The following is a 22,614-nucleotide window of genomic DNA, read 5'->3' on the forward strand; positions in this document are numbered from 1 at the left end:
GACCTCAGACACTTAACTCCAGTAACAGTCTAGGAAACTGAGACAGAAGGAAGAGGTCATACAAGGGGTGAGATCCAGAGGCAAGATTTGAAGACCTCAGAGTTAATATTTTCTCCTGTACCTTGCTGGCTTCTCTTTCATTTCCTTGAACAAGGCCCCTCTAAACCCAGGAACATTTGGGAGCTTCAACTCAGTTGGGTTAAGGTGACCTCATGCCAGATAGCCCTCCAGATCTTTTTCTAGGGTCTTCTTAGTGCAAAGATCCCACCCAGAGCCCTGCCTTAGATCCCTCTTTCCATTTTCCTTTAGAAAAATATTGAACTGATCTCTGCAATTAAATAGTCAAGAGTTTGCTGAGTGACATTTGATGTCTTAAAAATGTCCAGACCCATGACTTGTACAGAGAGCTGTCCCTGAGGTCAGATGAATGTTACTCCCAAAAGCTGGGCCTTTTTTTCAAAAATGGGAATGACTATTTGAGTACTGAAGGCCGGTGAAGTTGCATGGCCTCTTGGGTTCTGGGGTTTCCTTTGCCCCACCTCTGATGCCATGAATGCAATCACCTTTGGACCCTGTGATGTAGGGGTGTAGCCCCATGTCTTCCCAAGGCTGGTGGGGAGGGGTTCAAGAAAGAACTGGACTGTGTGACCTCTGGGGTCCCTTCCTCTTCTGAGATCCTAATTCTAGGATCTAAACTCCCCTCAAAAGGAGGAAGATCCTAGGTCCAGACATTGCCTCATTTTTGCATTGAGTTTAATTAGAGTCAGGACTTGGGGGTGGGAAGCTTCCATTCTGCTCCCCTCACTGCCCCCTCAACTGCTGCATGGCCACAGTGAATGGCAGCTACCTCTCAGCTCTAAATGGTTGGATCTATAAGAAAAGAAGCCTGAGGAATATGGAACTCTTAGATTAAGTCTTTTCTGTGGTAAGTGAATGAAGATGACTGGGGGGGGGGCAGCCTCAATCAGGGTCAGGAGAGTCTGAGGAAGCAGACAAGAGACAGGAGGAGGAGCCCCAGGAGGTGGTCATTCACTGTGTCTCTGAAGGTAGAGGAAGCAGACAAAGGGGAGAGGGACTTGGAGAAGGGGCTGCACCAGCCTTGGAGTCAGGAAGATCTGAGTTCAGATCCAGCCTCAGACACTTAATAATGACCTAGCTGTGTGACCTTGGGCAAGTCACTTAACCCCATTGCCTTGCCAAAAAAGGGGGGAGGGCTACTCGCAGAGTCGAAGCCCATGGAGAGCTTTGTTGTCATCCTTGGATGACAAAGATGGAGAGGGGCATTAGATGTGATGAGCCTATCCCTGGTGGCCTTTGAAAGGTTTTAGGAGAATGAGAAGGGGTGTGATAGACATTGTTGGTGAAAGTCAGGCATGAGTTCTCAGCCTGCTTCCAACTCTGAGAGCCTGGGATTTGACCCCCAGTTGTCAAAGGCAGCAAGAGATCAGATGGAGATGACCTTCTTGTTGGCTGGGTAGAAATGCCTGAGTAATCCTATGGAAATACAAGCAAGTCAGATGGACCTGAGATAAAATCCAGTCCTGAGCAACCTCACCCCCCACTCAGGTCTCCTTTCATCCCCAGGGGAGCAGCCAATTAAGGCCTGGAAGAGCTGGGGCTGTCTGCCCTCCAGGCAAGATGGGTGGACTGCTAAGGAGGATGGGCTCCTCCTAAACAATCCGAGGTTCCAGTCTGTAATTTGTCTGGCCCTGAGACCCAGCCAGCAACTGCAACCACAGAAACAGAGATCTGCCAAAGCCAGGCAAGGAGATGGGGGGAAGGGTCCCAGGAGATCCCTGGGTCTCATCTTGGCAGCCCTGGCTGTCTCCCTGGAAGATTCTGCCATTAGGAAGCCTTCTAAGTTCAACTCAACTGATCTTTTTGAAGCATGTTCTCTGGGCAGGGAGCTTCTCTCTCCTGCCTCTCCAGTCCAGCCAAAGGGAATCAACCTCCAGTTCTCCAGGTCCACTCTCCAGGCAGTCTCCTCCTTGGCTCATCACAAAGGCTGGTGTCTCCCTGGTCTTCCCCTCATCTCCATCTTCTGGTGACATCTTCCTCCAAGGTCTGGGATAGGGAAGCAAGAGGGTGGCCCTAGAACAAGGTTGGGATGAGAGGTCAGACAGAACCTGAATTAGATCCTTCTGGAGACACTTAGCACCTGTTCCAACTTGGCCGAGCACAAGAAGGAGCTGGCCATCAATGTAGAGATGAGAATGTTACAGCAAGCAGAGTCACTGGCCCTTCTAATTCAACCCAACTCAATAAACGAATGGTGCCAGAAACTGTCCTGAGAGCAGGGGAGACAGAGAGGCAAAAGACAGACCCTGCCCTCAAGGAGCTTAAGCTGTAATAGCAGAGTTGTTCAGTCCTTTCAGTTGAGTCTGACTCTTCATGGCCCCATTGGGGATTTTCTTGGCAAAGATACTGGAGGAGTTTGCTATTTCCTTCTCCAGCTCATTTTGAAAATGAGGAAACTGAGGCAAACACAGTTAAATGACTTGCTCAGGGTAACACAGCTAGAAAGAGCCAGAGGTGGAAAGGGTAGTTTCAACTGAAGGATGAGATCAGATGCAGGATTGCAGAAGTATGAAAAGTTCATGAGATGGGAGGTACAATCAGGAAAGGGAAGAATTAAGGGATGACATCCTGAAAGGATGGCAGGGTGTCGGTAAGATCCTCAGAGCTCACTGGTAAAGCTCACATTATCTATGTAGTTTGGGTTTCCAGAAAGAGATCTGTTCTAGGGGTAATTTTTCAAGTGACTATTCTCAAAAGCCCCTATCAGCATGCTCACTCTCCATCAGCCTCCTGAGTAGACTCTATTCTTTAGCAAAAACATTTACTCAAATGGCAGAGCAAGGACAATGGTTACAAGGCATTTCTCCTAAGACTCAGGGGCACATGCCCCCCCCCTCTAAACACATCAGGAGCCCAGGAGAGGAAGAATGGGCACAAACTCAAACTCCAATGGCAGGAAATGACTCCCAAGTCAAATCCCCAGGGTCTCAAAGTCCTTTCTGTCTCCAGAGGGTCCTCCTGTTCAGCTTGGCTTGCCAGCCACTCAGTAAGCATTTACAAAGTGGCTACTAAGTGCCAGGCCCTTGTAGGCACTTCCAGGCTCAGACATTTACTAGCTGTGTGACTCTGGACAAGTCACCTCACTCTGTTTGCCTCAATTTTCTCATTTGTAAAATGAACTGAAGAGAGAAATGGCAAACCATTCTAGTATCTTTGTCAAGAAAAAAATCCCAAATGGAGCCCCAAAGAATCAATCACAGCAACTGTGGTGAATGAAGGTTGGGTTGGAGTGGGGAGAGACATAAGTCAAGCAGATCTACCTTCAAGTCCTGAGTCTCCAAGTCTTCCACTGGAATTCATTGAGTAGGGGATAACATGGTTGGACTTGAGATTTATGAAGACCTCTTTGTAGACTAGGGGAAAGAAGGGCCAATCAGCAGATGGGCTGGTGGCTCCTCATTATGATATTTCTTGACTGTTGGACTTTGAAGGCACCCCTCTGAGATGGGTCTGGACTCACTCTTCAATGGGCAGCCATAGTCCTTTTCTACCTCCAATCACAGGCTAGGTTGGAATCTCCTGGGCTCTGCTCAGAGAGTAAACAGGATTTTCAGTTTTGGACAATTCTTCATCACTTAAGCAGTCCCTAATACTCAGAGTTCCTCAGGTCTTTTTAGTTTGGTTCAATCCTCTTCACCATCCATGAAGATGGGTGAATGAAGTCTATCCCCTAGGACATAGTCTTAGGCTTGTTGGACTCCTCATGGAGTCCAATTTAAGTTTTCCAGACTCTCCCCTTTCCATCTGCAGGCCTTTCACAGTCCCAACTCATGTTCTCATTAAGACTTTCAGGTTTGTTGAAGTCTCATTAGGGTTCCCCTCTTAGATCAAGCAATGGAGAGATTGGGACCTATTTTGACCAGTAGGAAAGGAGCTAGTTGATAGGGAAAGATTATAGATTTGACATGGGAAGGGAGAGAAAATGAGGAAGGGGATGGGATAAAGGGTACATTGGAGCACTGACTTTGGCAAGCAAAGGGACTCTCTTTGTCAGAGACTGGGGTGGGGGGGAGTGACCAAAGATGTCAAATGGTCTTAAGTTGAAGAAGATGGATGAGGAAGGAGCTTATGGGATGACCTCCATTTTTTCCAGTAAAATAAGAGACAGGATGGAGGATGCATTTCAGGAAGAAAGAGAATGTTTGGAAAAGCTTCTGTGACAAGTGAGATAGGGAATCAATTAGGGAAGATTAAAAAGACAGCTCCACGGCAAGGAGGGCCACTTCGTCTTTGGATGATATCAGTTTGTAAACATATAAAACCAGCATGAGCCCTCCAGCTTCATTTACCTGCTCATGAATCGCAGTGAAGGAGAGTGTGATGAGAGTAACCTAGGGCTGAGGTTTTAGAAGAGACGATCAGAGATAGGACCATTGTAGTTAAAATGGTAAACTGTTGGGTTAAGGCTGGAGACAGAAGAGAGTGAAGTCACATCAAGGGTGATGCTTCAAGAGGGTTTGATAAGTAGCAGGAATGCAAGTTCTAATGAGGATAAAGAGCAGGTGGAGGAGGGGGAGGGAATGAGAAACAAGGGGGAGACATGGCCAGAGAAGAATAAGAGGACGTTATGGTCTGAAAAGACGATGTCCAAAGGGACATGGAACTCTCATGGGTAGCAGCAAGACTGGCAAGCGACCATCCCTGTGTATGGCTAAGGTTAAAGAAAGAAAGCCGCCATGGGATTTAGGGAAGTGAAGGCAGGAATTGAGGACAGTGAGCCAAGCAATGGAGAAGGCCTTGAAAAAGACCTAAAAGTCAGCAGATTCCGGTTGTCCAAACTGGGAGCTGAGTAAACATTTTACTTGAATGGACTTCCGAAAGAGGAAAGGTAGCTTGTTCTAGTCGTTCTGATGAGGCGCCCCCCTCTACAATCAAGGTTAGGTAGGAAGGAGTCCAGGGAGGACAGTTGGGACGTTGGGGGAAGGGGGAAGGGGAGAGGCGATTCCTCCAGTCGGGAGAGACCCAAGCTATTCCTGCCATGGAGGCAGAGTGAGAGAGGGGCAAGAGAGGCAGACAGATAGATTGATGGGTGGATAGATGAATGATGACCCCAAGGCAGACCAAAAATGGTAGCGGAAGACCTCACCCAAGGCCTCAAGCAGAATCTCTTGTAGAACAAAGATAGGATCCTAATCTGGGATGAGAAAGCCTTGGAGAGTTGTAATTGCCATGGGTGAAGCTCAGACACAGCTAGGGATAGATATGTTATAAATAATGGGCACAGGGGGAGTCTGGGTTGTGATGTCATCAGAGTGGGGAGCCCTCGGTGTGGAAATGTCACACTTCACCAATGAAAGTCAGAAACCTGGTTTTTATTTATCATCTTAGAGGGCGGCCTGGATCATGGAGGGATGAAGGGACCCTCATAGCGTCCGCCAGTCTGTGTGTACTTAATGGGTGACTTGAATCCAGATCATTGTAGCTCCTAGACTGGCCCTCTATCAGTCCTGTCACTTTGCAGGTCTTTCTTTGGGTTGGAAGAGTGTGATAACCGAATTCCACTGCACCTTTGCCCTCATCACCATGGATCAAGAAGCAGCCCAGTGGAGTAGGTAGATAATTAGACTGTAGCAGACGGTAGATGAGCCCACTGGCCAGGAAGTGGCGAATTCAAATCCCCGCTTAGATACATATGATCCTGTAGTGGAACCTGAGATTTAGCCTTTTGGGGGCAGTTTCTGCATCTGTAAAATGGACACGAGACCCCTTCCTGCTCCGTCTCTAGGAGGTGGGGATTCTAGAATACATCAGGACTTTACCAAGCAATGGGCCACAGAGAGAGCAGGAGACAGAGTCCTAAGTGAGGAGAAGGTATGTAGAGGGGAAGTAGGAGAAGGGAGCTAACCATAACAATGACAATGATGCATGATGCACATAGTAGGTCTACATTGGTGATGGTGATGAAGAGACTGGCTGAGCTTCTGCCCAGAATCAGCAAATGGAGAGCAGGCTGGCAGAATGAAAAGGAAAAGAGAAATGACTCCAGTGGAAATTTGTGGCTGTGCTCATGTTGTGTGTTGTGTGCCCCACAGGTTTCGCTTCAGTGGCCGCATCCTGGGCCTCGCCCTCATTCATCAGTACCTGCTCGATGCCTTCTTCACGAGGCCCTTCTACAAGGCCCTGCTCCGGCTGTGAGTGTGGGATTCTGGGGTCTTCTCCTTGTGCCCCTGGCCCAAGAGATAGATGGTTGGACCCTTGCTTTCTGAAGCCTGGCTGGGCCTGAAAACCACCCTCCCACTCACATCTTGCCATTATTGTCATCCAAATGCTTGGGGGCTCTCAACCAGAAAAGATCAGCCGTCATATTTAGAGGTTTGAGTGTCAAGTGTCTCTGAGTGGGAAGCTGGGGACTATGGAGCTTGTCTCCTCCATGCTCCATATTCAGGTTTTCTGGGTTAAATTCTTCTCATTGGTTATTAGTTGTTTAGCGCAGAGTTAAGCCAAGTCAAGCCAAGAATCATTTATTAAGGCCTACTATGTGTCAAACACCAGGGATACAAAGAAAGACAAAAATGACCCCTGCCCTCATGGACCATCCAGGCTAAAGACCAGAGGCCCTGAGTTCAAATCCCAGTTCTGTTACTCACTCCTTATATCACCCTGGGCAGGTCACTTAACCATTTCCTCAGTTTCCTCATCTCTAAAGTGAAGATAATAAATATTATGATATTATGAAGGATCTCTATACCTGATACAGAGAAGGTGTCAATCTGTATGGGTAAAGGGACTTTCCAAGGGTTCCCTGTCCCACTGAAATGATAGGGCCAGTTCCTCCCCATGTCCTGTATATCCAATAAATTAATACTGGAGGCTTAGAGGGAACCAAATGCAGACAAGGCCCAGCCAAGGTTTCTGAGGGGAGCCTCCTGCATATTAGTCATACCCACAGTGACAGCCTGGTACTCCCGGCCTCTCTCCTTCTGACCCTTCCCTCCAGGCCTTGTGACCTGAGTGACTTAGAGTACCTGGATGAGGAGTTTCACCAAAGCCTGCAGTGGATGAAGGACAACAACATAACAGATATCCTGGATCTCACCTTCACAGTAAATGAAGAGGTGTTTGGACAGGTCAGTGTCTCCTCCAGAAAGCCAGGGGTCATGTAGGCAGACTTTGCCAGCTGGGTCTTGGGAGGCATGCTTGCCCTCAGAATCACCGTTCTTAAAAACACTTCCCTTTCCTAGTCCCTTCTTTATATGCAGGATGGATATTGTCTCCTCCTCCCTGGCTCTTCTAGCTTAGGTGGGTGAGGCAACTGGGCAGCAGCCCACACCTAAGCACCCTCCAGGAGGAGACGCTCTTCACCCTCTCTGAGAAGCTAGTCACCCACTGTTTGCCTTACAGCAGCCATAATTCCCTTCTGTCCCATCACATGAAGTAAGCTTTAATCCGACAAGACCTGCCTTCCTCTCCAGTATCTCAGTGACCACCTCTCCATGGGCTCCACCATTTTGAAGGAAAGTCCTTCTTTTCCCAGTCAACAATTTTTTTTTAATGAGTACACAGCTTGAGGACTCACTGGGCTGTCAGACCACACACCTAATGAAAAGGCAAAAATGATCCCACTGGCATTACTGCTACCAGTCCTGGCCCACTACAATACCCATCCCTGCTCCTCTACAGAGTGCACATTTTGCTAACCTGGTTCTCCCTGGAGTGAGACCAAATTAACCCTCACATGTGGCTTCAGGATATTTCCTGTTTGTTCAGTCAAAGAGTGGCTTTCATTGTTAACCATAATTCAAAATATGCATTTCCTAACCCAAGGGCAAGAGTTGGGAGTGATCACCCAACAGCTGGTGAATAAGGAATAAGAAATTCTCGTTAGCCACCAATGACAGAAAATGTTTTAAATTAGGTGCTCCTGAAACTGAGCCCAATATACAAGGCCAGTAGGAAAAGGTTCTGCCCTGAATATAGCCACTTCACTCTCAAAGGCCTCACCAAGAGTTTCCTTCAGCCTTCTCTCCCCTGGGGTCCCTCCTTCAAGATGCTTAACCTGAAACACTCCGTGGAACACTCGTTGGTTTATGGTCAGAGACCTTGAGTTCCAAGCCCACCTCTGTCATTTCTTTCTTACCTGAGTGAGTTCTGACAAGAAACTCTCTTTGTCTCAGTTTCCTCATCTATAAAATGAGTTACAGTTAGTGGCACCTAAATTTTCAAATCTATGCTGCTATTATTTATGTTTCTTTCTCATAACCAGGTGGTTCCTTTCTTTGAGTAAGAAAAGATGCTCGAACCAGTCCTGGAGCAGAACCTTTTTGCTTACTTTACCTTTTCTGGATCTTTTCTAGAAAAAACCAAAAAGCTCATCTTTGAAGCCCACATCCAACTGGGAGGTGAGCAGATGGGATAAACCTTAACTACTTTTCTTTTTCTCTAAAGGTAACAGAAAGAGAGTTGAAATCTGGAGGTGCAAATACCCAGGTAACAGAAAAAAACAAGAAGGAGTATATCGAAAGGATGGTGAAATGGCGAGTGGAGCGTGGGGTTGTGCAACAAACAGAAGCCCTTGTCCGTGGCTTCTATGAAGTAAGCCTCTGGGTTTCTTCTTTTTCTCCTCTTCTTTTCCTTCTCCTCCTCCTCCTCCTTCTCTTCTTCCTCCTCTCCCTTCTCCTCCTTCTCTGACTCTTTTTCTTCCTTCCTCTCATCCTACTCTTCCTCCTTCTCCTCCACTTCTTCATGTCTCTTTTCTTCCTCTTCTCTTCCCTGTTTCTTCTTCTCTTCCTTCCTCCTCTTTCTCTCCTTCTTCCTTCTCTCCCTCCTCTTTTTTTCTGAGTCCTTCTCCCAGGCCTAGCCATGTCCTTCCATGGCGGGAGGGCCTCGTGGAGTCCTGCAGGATGAAATTCCAGTTCCCAGGGAGGAATCAGAGAAGGACAAAAGCAAAAAAGACAGTCTGCATACCCCAAAGGATTGAAACATGGGCAGACAAGAAAGACAAAAGGTTGAGCACAGGAGGGGTGGGAGGCAAATGGCTACCGGAGTCATGAGCTCCTTCTCTTTAAGGCTCATAGCTAAGGGAATCTTTTTGTGTGACGCCTACAGACTAGTAGGGAAAGAAGCTGCCTGGCATCTGTGCTTGGAAAGACCTGTCCAGGGGGAATTCTGCTGAATTCAGACCATGGAAATGAGTTATGTGTGGGGCAGAGAAAACTCTCAGGTCATGAGCTGGGTAATTTGTAGACTTGTTCTGTGCCAGGCTGAGGCATGGAATTAATTGACTACATTAGGTCTTGGTTACCCTTCCCTTGGAGCATGCTATTCTTTTTTAAATATTGATGCAGTTTAGTCAAGTCAGGGGGGCTGAAAATCCTTTTCTGAATATTTGAGGTTTATGCTTCAGGGTTTTATCCTGAGTGGGGACTGAAAGTCAGGCTTATCCAGAGGACTGGCTGTCCCCTGGTGAGAGGGTGGTGATTCTGCCTCCAAGAACTCAACTCCCTGAGGGATGACCTTGGGGAAAGGGTGGCAGCTTGGATGAGCTCTGGGGCAAGTTTCCACCAAATGGCTACAAGTAGCAGAAATTAAGTTCCTGGTGAGAAGGGGATTCTTAGAGCTTTGATAACCTTATGGGATGCCCACAATGGGGTTGGAAGGGCTTTGACCTTCCAGGCACTTTTACTTAGACTTCTCCAAAATGGATATTCAGTTTGGTCCCAGCATTTCTCAGAGATTAGGTAGGAGAAGTAGCAAACAGTGGAGCAGAGAGGTGGGTAGAGCCAAAACTGGAGCGACTTTAAGTGCCCTCAGATCAACTTTGTAATTTCTGATTGTTAGAAATCATTTTCAGGGGTGGCTAGGTAGCACAGTGGATAGAGCACTGGCCCTGGAGTCAGGAGGACCTGAGTTCAAATCCAACCTCAGACACTTAATAATGACCTAGCTGTGTGACCTTGGCAAGCCACTTAACCCCATTGCCTTGCAAAATTCTACAAAAAAAAAAGAAAGAAATCATTTTCAAACTTTACTTGAATGAGTTAATGTTGTTGCCTTCCAGCAGCGCCTCCATCACCCAGCACTGCTATCACAGTCCGCAGTCCAGGGAGCGGGTAGTTGCCTTCCTAAGGTTTCCTTGGGACCAACAGATGTTTGGGACCCTCTGCCCATTCTCTAAGAGAAGGCAAGAAAGTTCCCAGGACAGCCACCAAGGGCTAGCTTCCTCCTAGTGTAGCTGAAGAGAACTGTGCCTTCAATGAGAGCAAGGTTGCATTGTGGAGGATGGGATCCATTCCTCGCAGCTTCCACCCACACTCCCCCCCTCTCCCCCAGGGCACACCCCATACTCTCGGGGCCAGGATGTCTGACAGCTCCAGAGTGGGGTCAGCATCTGTGGGGCTGCAGCCTTAGGAGCGGGGGCAGCCCGGACTGGGCAGCCTCAGCAGAGGGGATCCCTTTGCAATGGTCTCCTCCAGGGCCAGGCCAGCCTGCCATTTGCTTTTTCCCAAGACATCAAAGCTATGTGGTCCAGTGCTCCAATGGAGAGTAAACACCCCCAGCCCAGTGATGAAAAGGCAAAGCCCAGCAGTTGGCCCCCTGTGCTCAGGACACTTGCTCCAGGCCAGAGCTCACTTTCCATGCTTTGAGTCGGGGTTTGGAGGCTGAGCAAGCCCAAGGCCTTACCCAAGGGCCCCAAACTCCCATTAGAGAAGGCTGCTGCCCACCCCAAGGCAGCCAGGCAGGGAAATGTGCCCCAGGGACCGGGCCTCACCCAAATGACCTTGCCCTCCCAGAGCTTCCAGAGCCTGCTGCTCCAAACAATCCCCAGTGTATCACCTGGACACTAGCGGAGGGGGACACAGCAGAGGGCAGGATGCCTGCAGGCTCCCGGGGAGCTTTGGGCAATGGTGGACCCTCTTTGGATTTCAGGTTGTGGACTCGAGGCTTGTCTCCGTCTTTGATGCCAGGGAGCTGGAGCTGGTCATCGCTGGCACCGCAGAGATAGACCTGAACGACTGGCGCAACAACACAGAGTACCGAGGTGGTGGGTATCTTCACCCAGAGAGATGGAGGTGTCCATGATCCTTAAAGTGTGGCTAGCTCAGTCAAACCCACTGACTGTGTTCCAGTGACTTTGTAGAGTATATCCTGGGGTCACCTCTATGCTACACTTAGGCTTCAGGGCCTCTTTTTAAGAGTCAAAAGGGGATAAAGGGACAGTGCTCTGAGACTATATATTTGCTCTATGACAAACATGGATTCTCTCTCCTCTTCTCTCTCGCTCTCTGCTTCTCTCTCCTTCTGTCTTTGTCTCCCTCTTTGTCTCTTCCCCTCTCTGTCTCTCTCCATCTTTATCTTTCTCCATCTCTCCATTTCTATCCATCTCTGTCTCTCTCCAATTCTCTATCTCCCTCACTCTGTCTTCACCCTCCCCCCAATTTTAGGTTACCATGATGGGCATATTGTAATCAGGTGGTTCTGGGCAGCAGTGGAGAGGTTCAACAACGAACAAAGGCTAAGATTACTTCAGTTTGTTACTGGAACCTCAAGTGTACCCTATGAAGGCTTTGCTGCTCTTCGTGGGAGCAATGGGCTCCGTCGATTCTGTATAGAGAAATGGGGGAAAATAACCTCCCTCCCCAGGTAAGAGGGCACTCTAGGTGGTGGGAAAGTCAATAGTGGAAGGAAGGAAGGATGGAAGGGAGGGAGGGAGGAGAGTTACCAATTATCAGGTTCTATGGCTATTTATCTTTGGCATTTCCTTGGACACCCAGTACTCTCACTTGTGCATTAATGGATATGGTCCCTCTGATCTGGTTTGGAAGGTGAGGCAGCTGTGACAAGCCAGATAACTCCCCTCCTCTTCACAGGCTGAGGGATAAGGGAGAAGTCCCCAAGTACCCAATGGACCTTGTAGCTCTGAGTCTTCCTCTGCTTTGGGGGAAGCTGAGCAGAGCAAAGGGAATTTATTTACAGTCACCAGAATGTTAAGTTGATGAAGAGAAAGTCAACTGTTGCCTTCCAGAGTCAAACAGAACTTGTTTAGGAGCTACTTTGGGATCTCCTCACCCTCTTAGGGTCATTTTAGAACAAATAGCCAAGGGCTGACAGTTCTGGCTTGATTTGGCCTAGACTTGGAGCATCTGTCAGGGGAACCCAAGCAGAGGAAGTTCCTTCCACTTTAGATTGACTGTAACAATTCTGCCTGGGCCCAGAGACGGAGTGACTTGCCCATGGTCACAGAGTCGACTCTGATCGGTATTGTCCACTCTATAATGGCTCTTAACAGGAACCACAGTGAGTTAAAAGTCAAAGAAACAGATGTTGGTGTTGGTGTCATTTTCCAGTTCTTTCAGATTCTTCCTGATCCCTTTTAGGGCTTTCTTGGCAAAGATACTAGAATGGTTTGCCATTTCCTTCTCCACTTTGCAGATGAGGGAATTGAGGCAAGCAAGTTGAAGTGATTTACCCAGGGTCATAGAGAATGTGTCTAGGCCCAGATTTGAACTCAGGTCTTCTTGATTCCGTGTCCAACATTTTCTCCATTGTACTACCTAGCTCTGGGAAAGAAATGGTAGATGAAGTAAATTTTTTTTTAAAAATTAATTTTAAAAATTAACCATGGCCAAAGTCATTAGGCCAACATTAAGTTCGTCAAAATGCAGCACAGAGTCCTCCCTGAAAATGGCAGCTCAGGCCCAGCTGAGGTTTCTTCTTTTGTTTACAACTAGGGTTCCTTATGGGCTGTGCCCCAAGTTAGGAAGGCAGACAGAAGTTATTTAAAGTCCACAGAGTGACAATGCTGTCCGACATAATTCCAGGCTCTATGGATGGCTTGGATCCTCTAGGTCAAGTGGCTGCAAGGGATTACATTTATGTTTTTAATTTATTATTTTATTTTTCCCCAATCACATGTAAAAACAATTTTAGCATGCCTTTTTTTTTCAAATTTTGAGTTCTAAATTCTTTCCCCTTCTCCCTCTCATTGTGTAAGTACGTAATTTAATACAGCTTATATATGCACAAACATACAAGACATATTTCCATCTAAATCATGTTGTGAAAGAAAATAGACAGAAAACAAGGAAAACAAGAAAAGTTAAGGAAACAGTCAGCTCCAACCTGCATTCCGACTCCTTCAGTTCTTTCTCTGGAGATGGATTAGCACAAGGCCTTCAACTAGGCCTTGGATCACTGTTTGGCTGAGAACTAAGCTAGTCACAGTTGATCCTAATACAACGTTGCTGTTCCCACATAGTGTCCTGGTTCTGCTCACTTCACTCTGCATCAGTTCACGAAGAGCTTTCCAGGTGTTTCTGAAACCACTCTGCTCCTCTTACACAATAGTGTTCCAACACAGTCATATTCCATAACTTTGCAGTCATTCCCAACAGATTCTTTGTCACCAGGAAAAAAAGCTGCTATACATATTTTTGATAGATCATTTTTCTTTTTGTTTTTTATCTCTATGATACAGACCTAGTAGTACTGGGGGCTTATATCTAAGAAGGTATTTGGGGAAATAGTTTCATAGGATTGTTGATTTTAGCCAGAAGGAACCTTAGGGGACATCTGGTTCAACTTGATGTCTCCAGGGACAGCCGAGAGACTATGCACAGGGCACTCAGCCTGGAGTCAGGAAGATCTGACTTCAAATCCAGCTGCAGACAATTATTGGTTGTGTGACCCTGAGCAAGTCACTTAACTTTGTCCCCATTTCCTTAACTGTAAAATATGGAAAATAATAGCTTTGATCTCCCAGGATCGCTGTGAGGGTCAGTGTGCTTAACTCAATGCTTGACTGTAATGTAACCCTGTCCCCCCACCCCAGTTTTCCTTCCTGATTATCTTCCCTAGTACATTACTGGGAAACTCCTCTAAGAAGAGTTCACAGCTATATGGAACATCCTGTCCATGATGCTTCCAGACTAGGTCATGTAGGGACATCATGGTGTCCCTCTTGGTGAAGGGATAGACCGACAGTTGAGTAGGAGGCTTCCCGTCCCTTCACAGCCCTGGTGGCCCCTCCCCCGTGATGCATTTCTGCAGCTTAGGGAAGCTCTAGGTTCATGCCTGCTTTGGTCCTTAGAGTGAAAATCTCCAGATCCTACTGCTGCCCTCAAAATGAAATCTGTGATCGTCACTTCCAACTTCCAAACTGGGTTGGAGCTTAGTGATGGCCAATCGTACTCTCACCCATTCACTTCTCTCCTCAATTCAGCTCATACAAAAAGTTCCTCAGATCTCGTGTAAGCACTGATATTTTTTGTCTTTCATTCTCACGGAGGGGATGTCATGCGATGAGAATTGGACTGAGTGAGGAGATGCTGTGCTAAGTCACCAAGCTCATTTTCTCCTCTGGAGCCCTAGAGATAGCCCTGGGTATGAGGCAATCAGGGTTGAGTGACTTTCCCAAGGTCACACAGCTAGTATGTGTCTGTAGTCACATTTGAACTCAGGTCCTCCTGAATTCAGGGCTGGTTGTCTAACCATTGTGTCATCTAGTTGCCCTCATACAAGCACCAGGGTTAACAAAACAGAGATAGAATAGGCTTTATTGAGGATGTTCAATGATAAGCTTCCATTTCTGAGCCTATATAGTTAAAATTCTTCTTTCCTCTCCTATATGGCTCCCCTTCCTCCCTCTTTCTTCCACCACACACACACACACACACACACACACACACACACACACATTAGAGTTCCTCACTAGCCCTATTCTTTCCCCCCACATCTCCTCCTCTCCTCCTCTCCATAGCCAAGGGAATGTCCTGTCCTCTTTCTAGTGTGTTTCCATCCAACTCCCCATTGGAATGTCACCTGTTGCTAGTTCCTACATGTCCATGATTCCCTGGAGGACTAAAGAGGCCCCTCAGCCATGAAGATATTAAATCTAAACCCTCTGTCTGATCTCACTTTTATAGGTCAAGACTAAGGGCAGAGGACAGGTTTGTGAAATGACCCTAAACAAAGGCCCCATCATTGGAACAAAGCCAAACCAAGGACGATGGGACTTGCCCCAAGCACACTCAATGCAGGGTGGTTTTATGTTCCTTAGTAATCTGGTAACCATTGTGATTATCTCTACCACCTTCAAGAAGAGACTGGGGGATGCTAGTAAACTGGTGAGATTGGCAGATCCCAAGGAAGTGGCACTCCTCCTCCCCCCAAGAGCAGGTTCTATATTATAGTCTGAGTGAGAAAACAGAATGGGGAGATGGGTTAAGCCAGTCTCAATGGGACTAAACAAAAGGAAGGGTCTAGTCGAGACAGTAAGGATAAGATAGAATGGTCTGTTTTTTAAAAAAATCTCTTTTGAGGGTTCCATGTAGCTTTGCTTCTTTTCTGTATTTCTGCTGTTTTTTTGAACGTTCTGAAGCTCCCCCACCCCCACCGGCCATACTCCAGTAACATCTTCTTGCTGAGTTCTCAGAAGTCCCACATCCAAGATCATTTTGTAATGTACACAACATAGTACTTGGTATTTAATACATGATTGTTTCCTCCCTCTGCTTTTGCCTCTTGAGCCGGTGGCCTACTAAGACCCCCAGACTTCTTTCATGTAAACTGAGTCTAGTAACTGAGGGTCTGTTCTATAATTGTATGGAGTTGATTTTGTAAAACTTCAATGCAGCACTTTCCCTTTGTCACTACTATAGGGAATTTAGGTCTATTCAGGAGACAGCTAGTGTCTAGACTTAAAACCTTAAGACCTGAGACTGAATCCTGCTTCCAACATTTACAAATTGTCGGACACTGAGAGACAAGGTTCCTCTTTGGGAATGAGTTTTCTCCTATATAAAGTGGGTGGATACAGGGAGATGGTAAGACTTGATGACTTCTAAGATCCTCCACTCTGTGATCTTATAACTCTATGAGATCTTTGGGGATTCCAATTCTGGCCCTTGGGGTTTTTGTTTTGGAAACAATAATGTGAACCTCTAATGTGAAGCCTTCTGGTTTCCTTCTTAGACTTCCCCAGGCCTCAAGACTTAGCAAATAAAGGCATAAGAATTATTTGTATCAACAGAATATTTCAGGGATCCGGAATGGAGAACTGAAACCAGTCAGTCTTTCTATTATACTGGTTTTCTATAAAAAACAAGTCCTTTAAAGGAATAGAAAGAAATTGCACAATTGTAGAGTCTCTATTGCCCTCTCTACCCTGTTGATGTCTGCCATCGAGAAGACTGGGTCGCTGGGTTTGGAAGATCTTGGCCCTAAAGGAGTTGTCTTTTCAGCCTTGGTCCTCACACTGACTTGGCTCACTTTTTCTTTTCCCCTTCCCTTCCCCCTCTCAGGGCCCACACATGTTTCAACCGCTTGGATCTTCCACCCTATCCCTCCTACTCCATGTTGTACGAGAAACTACTGACTGCCGTGGAAGAGACCAGCACGTTTGGTCTGGAGTGAGGAGGGGGAAGGACCATGGCCACTGGCACCACCCTTTCTGCTCCCTTCCCGTAACTTGGGCATCTCATGATTTTGTTTTCAAATCAAATCGGGATTGACAAAAGCTGTGCATGAAGAACTAACTGCCTTCTTCTCCAATGTCACCTCCAGGCTTCCATCCTATCCAGGTTCTCAATGGCCTGCTAGCTCGTATGCAATATTTACGAACAACCATCTCGAGGTCTGCGTGTATCTCTCTGCATACCTCCATACTAATGATGAAATGCGAATGCAAGTCATGTTACCTTCGACCACGTTACTCAGTGTTTACTTTGGTCCAGACTGATTAGAGACAAGATGCACCTCCAAGAGCATTCCAAGCTTTCCCGTGCCCAACCCTTCTGACAGAGCCACCATTTGTCCAGTCCCTTCAGAGAGTGGGAGCTGGCCAGTAGTTTCTTTCCTCCTTCTTACTTTGCCTTGTGTCTACCCTATCCATCCAAGGGACAGCTCTTGGCAAAACTGACATTTTTATACATTGAACTCGTGACCCACCTGTGTGGCATCCAACCCCTTCACTGAAACAGACCCAAACACATGGTGCAAATAAGACATTTTTCAAACCAACAACAAATGTTGTGTGATGCAATGCAAAGCATCCCCATGGTGGTGATGCCTGTGGTTTGCTGGTGACCAACAGAACTTGCACTTCCCAGTAGGTTCTCAGGAGTGGAGATCTGGGGAGGGAGGGTTGCTGGGATGCTGACCATGAAAAGCACAAATGTGCACATGCCCAAGAGGGAGATCCTCCTATGTAGCAGAAAGGACCAGGCTCCGACCCCCATCCCAGATGGTGGAGACAATGTGATGAGGGGAATGGAAAGATGCACATTTCACTCTTGTTTTCAAACCTTCAGGTCCTGTCAACTGGTTTTTTGAGCATCCAGGGTTAGTGCTACTTCCAAATTGAACAATGTCTAGACAATCCCATCATTCCTCCAACACCATGTATTACTTCTCTAACAGGGCTAACTTTTCTATGTTGTTGTTTCTGTTTGTTTGGGGGGAGGGGGTTGGCATGGGTTTTCTTTTCTTATCAAGTGCACATCTCCAACCCCTCAGAGTTGAATTCCTGAGGAACAGAACCCAGGGAGGCAAATCTGTGAGAATGGTGCTGCCATTTAGGTAATGAGGGTAGGATAGCCCCCTCTTTTGAGTTTGTCATATGTTGTGATGCCCCTGGAGTAAAATTTCACTGTCTCGGGGATGTGAAGTTTTACCAAAATGAAGAGCCAGTTCCTTTCAACATTTCACCAACAGAGGTCAGGAAAGTCTATGTTCAGAAAATCATTAGAAAGGTGAGCTGAGTTTCTCGATGGGGATTTTTGTGTAGTGGTTGGTTCAGAAACTTTTTGAACAAATCCAACTATAGTTGTGAGTCTTCTGGTTCCACTTTACTCCATAGTTCCTGAAATGTGTCATAAATGAAAGTGTTTGTCTTTACTGGAAAAAAGGCCCAAATACCCCACCCCATCCACCTGTCGAAATACCAACTCTTGTTTTCTCATCTTAACTTCAATTCCCTACCATTTTCTAACCCAAGGAAACAAATAAGAGACAAAAATCACTTGCAGTCAACCATGGGCTTATATCAAAAAAAAATGAACCTGGTTATCACCAAATTCATCCATTCTGTGTCTAGGTATCCAGTCCTTTGGGGCTACTTGCAGAGTAGCCTTGAGGATGACTCTTTTGTGGGGTTACTCAACAATTCCCATCGACATTTTTCAATCAGAATGAACATTTGTCATTATTCATCTAAATGACTCAATGCATTTTTAGAAGAAAAGGTCCAACTATGACTCAGATTTCAAGAAATCTGAAACTTATATTTCAGTATCTGAACAGCCAAGCCCTGAAGGGTTTCTGAGCACATAGCTTCTATTAAACAGAACAGAGGTAACCAGGTCACTGTAGGAAAGTTCTGGGGTTCGAGCTGACTCAATGTAGGAGGTTGTTTGGGCTTGAGGAAACACACAGTGGACATCTGTGGACATCAAAATTCATCCATCCACATTCATCCCCAAATCCATTCACTGATCATCTACTTTGAGTTAGATGCTGAGGGGAAGGCACACTGGGACAAGACTCTGTCTGACCTCCTGGACAGTACAGCCTAGTTGGCAAGTCAAGGTACCAAAATGGATTTATCTTGAACCTTGATCTCCCTATGGAGAGAGGGAGTGAGGGGTGTGCTGACGAGAACTTGAGGGCAAATGTCCTCCAGTTTTAGGGTCTTTCATCTTATCTGATTGGAACTGCTGTATGCCATCCCAAGTCCATTCAGATCACATGTCACAGACAACAAGCATGACCTTCATTAATTATTCTGATTGTCAGCTTTCCCATGGGGAAAGACTTTCCTTTCCTCTAAGATCATAGATTCAGAACAGAAATGGACCTTAGGGATCCTTAGGGCCACATTTTCATTTTATAGGTAAGAAAACTGTAGCAGCCCAGAGAGCGTGTGACTTATCTGAGATCATATAGCTAAGTGACAGATGTAAGATTTGAATCCCAGGCCTCAGCTACTCCCTCATGCTGCTTGGTGTGCACAAGCCTAGATGACTCAGGGAATGTCCCCAACATCCTCCCCTCTGATGTGGCAAGGATGCTCAAGAAAATACCTTGGAGAAAGGGAGAGGTTTCCTCAGAGTCACCCCCCTCCCTACCGATGACATTTGTTTAGACAACACAACTGTGGGACTAGAAGGAGAGAGAATCCATGCAAGGGGAGAGGACTCCCCAAGAACTGAATTGTTTGCCATTCTTTTGACCCCTGGAACAAATTTGAATCAGTCATCAATAAGATTAGGTGTCTTCTAATCACAATGAAGAGACTAATAGCCAACAGACTGGTCTTCATTTGGCCAAAGACCTCAACTTCATAAATTTAAAACTAGGAAAAAATTTACAAATCTTTTCCAGTCGCCTCCCTTTACGATGAGGAAACCAAGGCACAGAGAAGGATTATTCCTGATTATGCCTGATCAAAACCATGCAGTTGAGGTCCCCTCATCCCAAAGCCAGCACTCTCTCCAGTAAAACACATTGCCTCCCCCATCCAGAACAACTTTCTCCTTAGTAAGAGAAGTGCGAAAGGAGGTGAAGGAAAAATAAGAATGACTTTCTGATTTTGAGGATACCAGGGATTTAAATTGATATTTATTTAAAATAATTAGGCATAACTGAAGGAAACCTGGGTTTGGGGTTGTCTGACTTCCTCTACTAATTCGGGCTACTGGGCTGGCTAGTCACCATCTGAATCCCAAAGGGAACCAAAGGAATCTAGGAATTCTGGATCTTGCCACAAGGCCACCACCTCCTTTCCTCTTTCCTCACAGTCTCAGGGATGGCATGCAAGGCCAGCTAGATACTAAGGGTACCTCCTTGCCCAGGTCAGCCTCAGCTGAGGGGTCCTGCCCAAAATATTCCCTCCTTCATCTAAGTTTATAAAAAGCCCAAATTTGGGCATGGGGTGGGGTGGGTTGGGGTCTCTGTCCATTTCTTTCTAGTCTGGTTGTCCCAAAGTGAACTATTCTAGAACTGAAAGCCAACCAAGGAAAAAGAGTCTTTTTTTAATCAGCTTCTTTTCTCTAAAATCAAAACCCAAGTATTTTGCAATTATTCCTATAAAGATTCAATGTCACACTGGTTAAAGTTTACCCCCTCTTCCTTCTGTAGCATTTGTTTTAGAGGTTACTTTCCCCCTAATTATAAGGAGCTCTCACCTGCCTGGCCATATGTGTCCTTAGAGGCAGGTTTTTGAGCCCCAAGTCTTTCTAACTCCAAGGCCAGCCTCTCCTAACATCACATAAATATTCATATAAATGAATGGTCCGTTTGGACATCATAGAAAGGTGATTTTGACAGACAGAGAAGATGTCCATGACAAACTGGAGAATGATTTCTGAAAGACCAAGACTCAAAGTGATAATCATCTTTAACAAAAGATAGTTTAGGGAGGTGGCAAGGACATGAGAGTCTGGAGTCCAAAGACCTGTGTTCAAATCCCAGCTTTGTTACTGAAGGCTTCTGTGGCCATGGGTAAGTCAATCAATCACTCTCTCTAGGTCTCAGTTTCCTCATCTGTAAAACTCAAGTCACAGAACAAAATCATTTCAGAGAGCCTTTCCATTCTAAATCAACAGGTTTAAAATCATCCTTTGTCCTGAATATCATGATTCCATTCATGTGTTGGATTTTGCTTGGGGATTGAGTAGAGCTGCAGAACTGAATTATATATCTTTGCAGATTCAAAATAGCTCAAATAAAGAAGTCTTGGTCATTTTTTCCGGTGTGAACCTCCACCCTCTCCCTACAACTCATTAATTATCGGTCACCATTTCCAGGCAAGATAAAACACTTTCAGAGAAAAACAGCTAGACCTTTCTATAACAAATATGCTCCTAGATTTGGCTAATTTCTGACCTTGGAGCTTTTGAGATTGATTATAATATTGTGTCACAGAAATCTGAGACCAATTTTCCAGTCATTGTAAGATCCTAAAGAGAAATTGTTATTTTCTTGTTAGTGAGCCCCATTGTCCCTTTGTTTCCATAGACAAATAGGCACGTGTAGATAGTGTATAGGTAGATTAGCTAGTGTGCCCTTAGCCTAATTCCCCGCAGCTTCCAATTTACCTAAAAGAAATGTCGACTCTGGTTTTGTTTAAAAAAAAAAAGAAGAAAAAGAAAAAAAAAGACTTCCTACTTGTCAATGGCGGGAAAGGTCCTCACTCTGGGGCTGATTTTGCGGATACTCAGGCTTTGCCTTCTCTTCACTCATATCACCGTAAAGGAATGTCAATAAAACCTCTTTGTTATGGCACCTGGTGTAGACTCCTGATTGTAAACAGAAAGGTCTCCAACATGGTGGCCTTTGGATGAATGCTCTGGGGGCCCATGGGTTGATGATTTTCTTGAGGTTGTCAGCATTCCCCAGCTGAACCCCACTTCTGCCCTTCAAATCAATGACTGGCAAGAGCCAGAGGTAGGGTGAGGTTCACCCACATCTACTAGCGGAGATCAACCGACCAAGCAATTTGTTAAATGCCTGTGCTGTGCCTGGCCGAGGTGTTGAAGATCCAAAGGCAAAAGGAAATATATTTCCCTGCCCTCAAGAAGCTTACCTTGAGGGAATGGGCTTTCCCATTCAATTTAACACATAGGAAGTGAGTAGAAAATGCTCCCTGGCCGCCTAACAGGCCTCTCCTAGCATACTTATAAAAGGATAGGAGAGTACAAAATAAATACAGGGTCAGCGGGTGAGAAAGGTGTGAGATGGGAGCGCCTTTGGAAGAGTCTAAAACACTGAGGTGAGGAGGGAAGCATTCCAGCCAGTAGCGACGAGCAGAGAAAAGAGATTGAATTCTGGATCTGAGATCCAGTTGGGGCTATAGAATTGAGGAGCCGCGGTGTCTGTCATGGGACTGGACTGGTCGCCTGTGGGAGTCGGCTTGTGGCTAATGGCAAACGGAGGACAAAAGAGAAAACAGGCGCCGTGTGTGTGAGGCTGCCGATGAGCAGCCTGCTCTCCAGATGTAAAACAAGGATTTGGAGTAAATTATGCTTTTCACACTGGGAGACCTGCCGGCCCTGCAGCTGGGAGTTCTCCATTCAATCCTCTAGACTAGGGGCAGTTAGGTGGTGCTGTGGACAGTGTGCTGACCCTGGAGTCAGGAGGACCTCAGTTCAAATCCGGCCTCAAACACTTAATAATGACCTAGCTGGGTGACCCTGGGCAGGCCACTTAACCCCACTGCCTTACCAAAAAAACCCCAAAACAAACAATCCCCTAGACTGGAATCAATCCCACTCTTTCATATTGAATGGGGTCTTGGTCAAAGCTGGGGCTGCATTTCTAATTTCTTCATTGTCAGGTTAATGTAGACCTACATGGGCTTAAAGAATCTAGTCTGTGACTGGTCCTTATCACAGAACACGAGACGCAGGGACTGACAAGAACATTATAGATAAGTGGATGGGAGATGAGACTGGACTAGGGAAGGGTAAGCTGTAAGCAGCCTTTGGCTTTGGGTTACTTCCCACCGCTACCCCCCAAATAAAGAGGTACTGGAGAGTGGGTTCACTGTTCCTCATAGGTGTAACTAGATGACATGATGAGAGGACAGAACCATGGACAACC

General features: G+C 46.2%; 1 protein-coding gene across 4 annotated transcripts in view; it reads left to right on the top strand.

Annotated features, from left to right (window-relative positions):
• Positions 1-19,924, top strand: part of HECW1 (HECT, C2 and WW domain containing E3 ubiquitin protein ligase 1) — a 95,507-nt gene extending 75,583 nt beyond the window's left edge. For all 4 annotated transcript variants that reach the window (XM_074199235.1, XM_074199232.1, XM_074199233.1 and 1 more), the window contains 6 exons: positions 6,111-6,209; positions 7,016-7,145; positions 8,464-8,610; positions 10,945-11,059; positions 11,460-11,658; positions 16,317-19,924. In XM_074199235.1, the coding sequence (XP_074055336.1) occupies positions 6,111-6,209; positions 7,016-7,145; positions 8,464-8,610; positions 10,945-11,059; positions 11,460-11,658; positions 16,317-16,428 (802 nt within the window). In that variant the 3' untranslated portion in view covers positions 16,429-19,924. The remainder of the gene's footprint in view (positions 1-6,110; positions 6,210-7,015; positions 7,146-8,463; positions 8,611-10,944; positions 11,060-11,459; positions 11,659-16,316) is intronic.
• Positions 19,925-22,614: the final 2,690 nt, after the last annotated feature.

Source organism: Macrotis lagotis, chromosome 8 (assembly GCF_037893015.1).
Source record: "Macrotis lagotis isolate mMagLag1 chromosome 8, bilby.v1.9.chrom.fasta, whole genome shotgun sequence".
NCBI classification, from domain to species: Eukaryota; Metazoa; Chordata; class Mammalia; order Peramelemorphia; family Peramelidae; genus Macrotis; species Macrotis lagotis.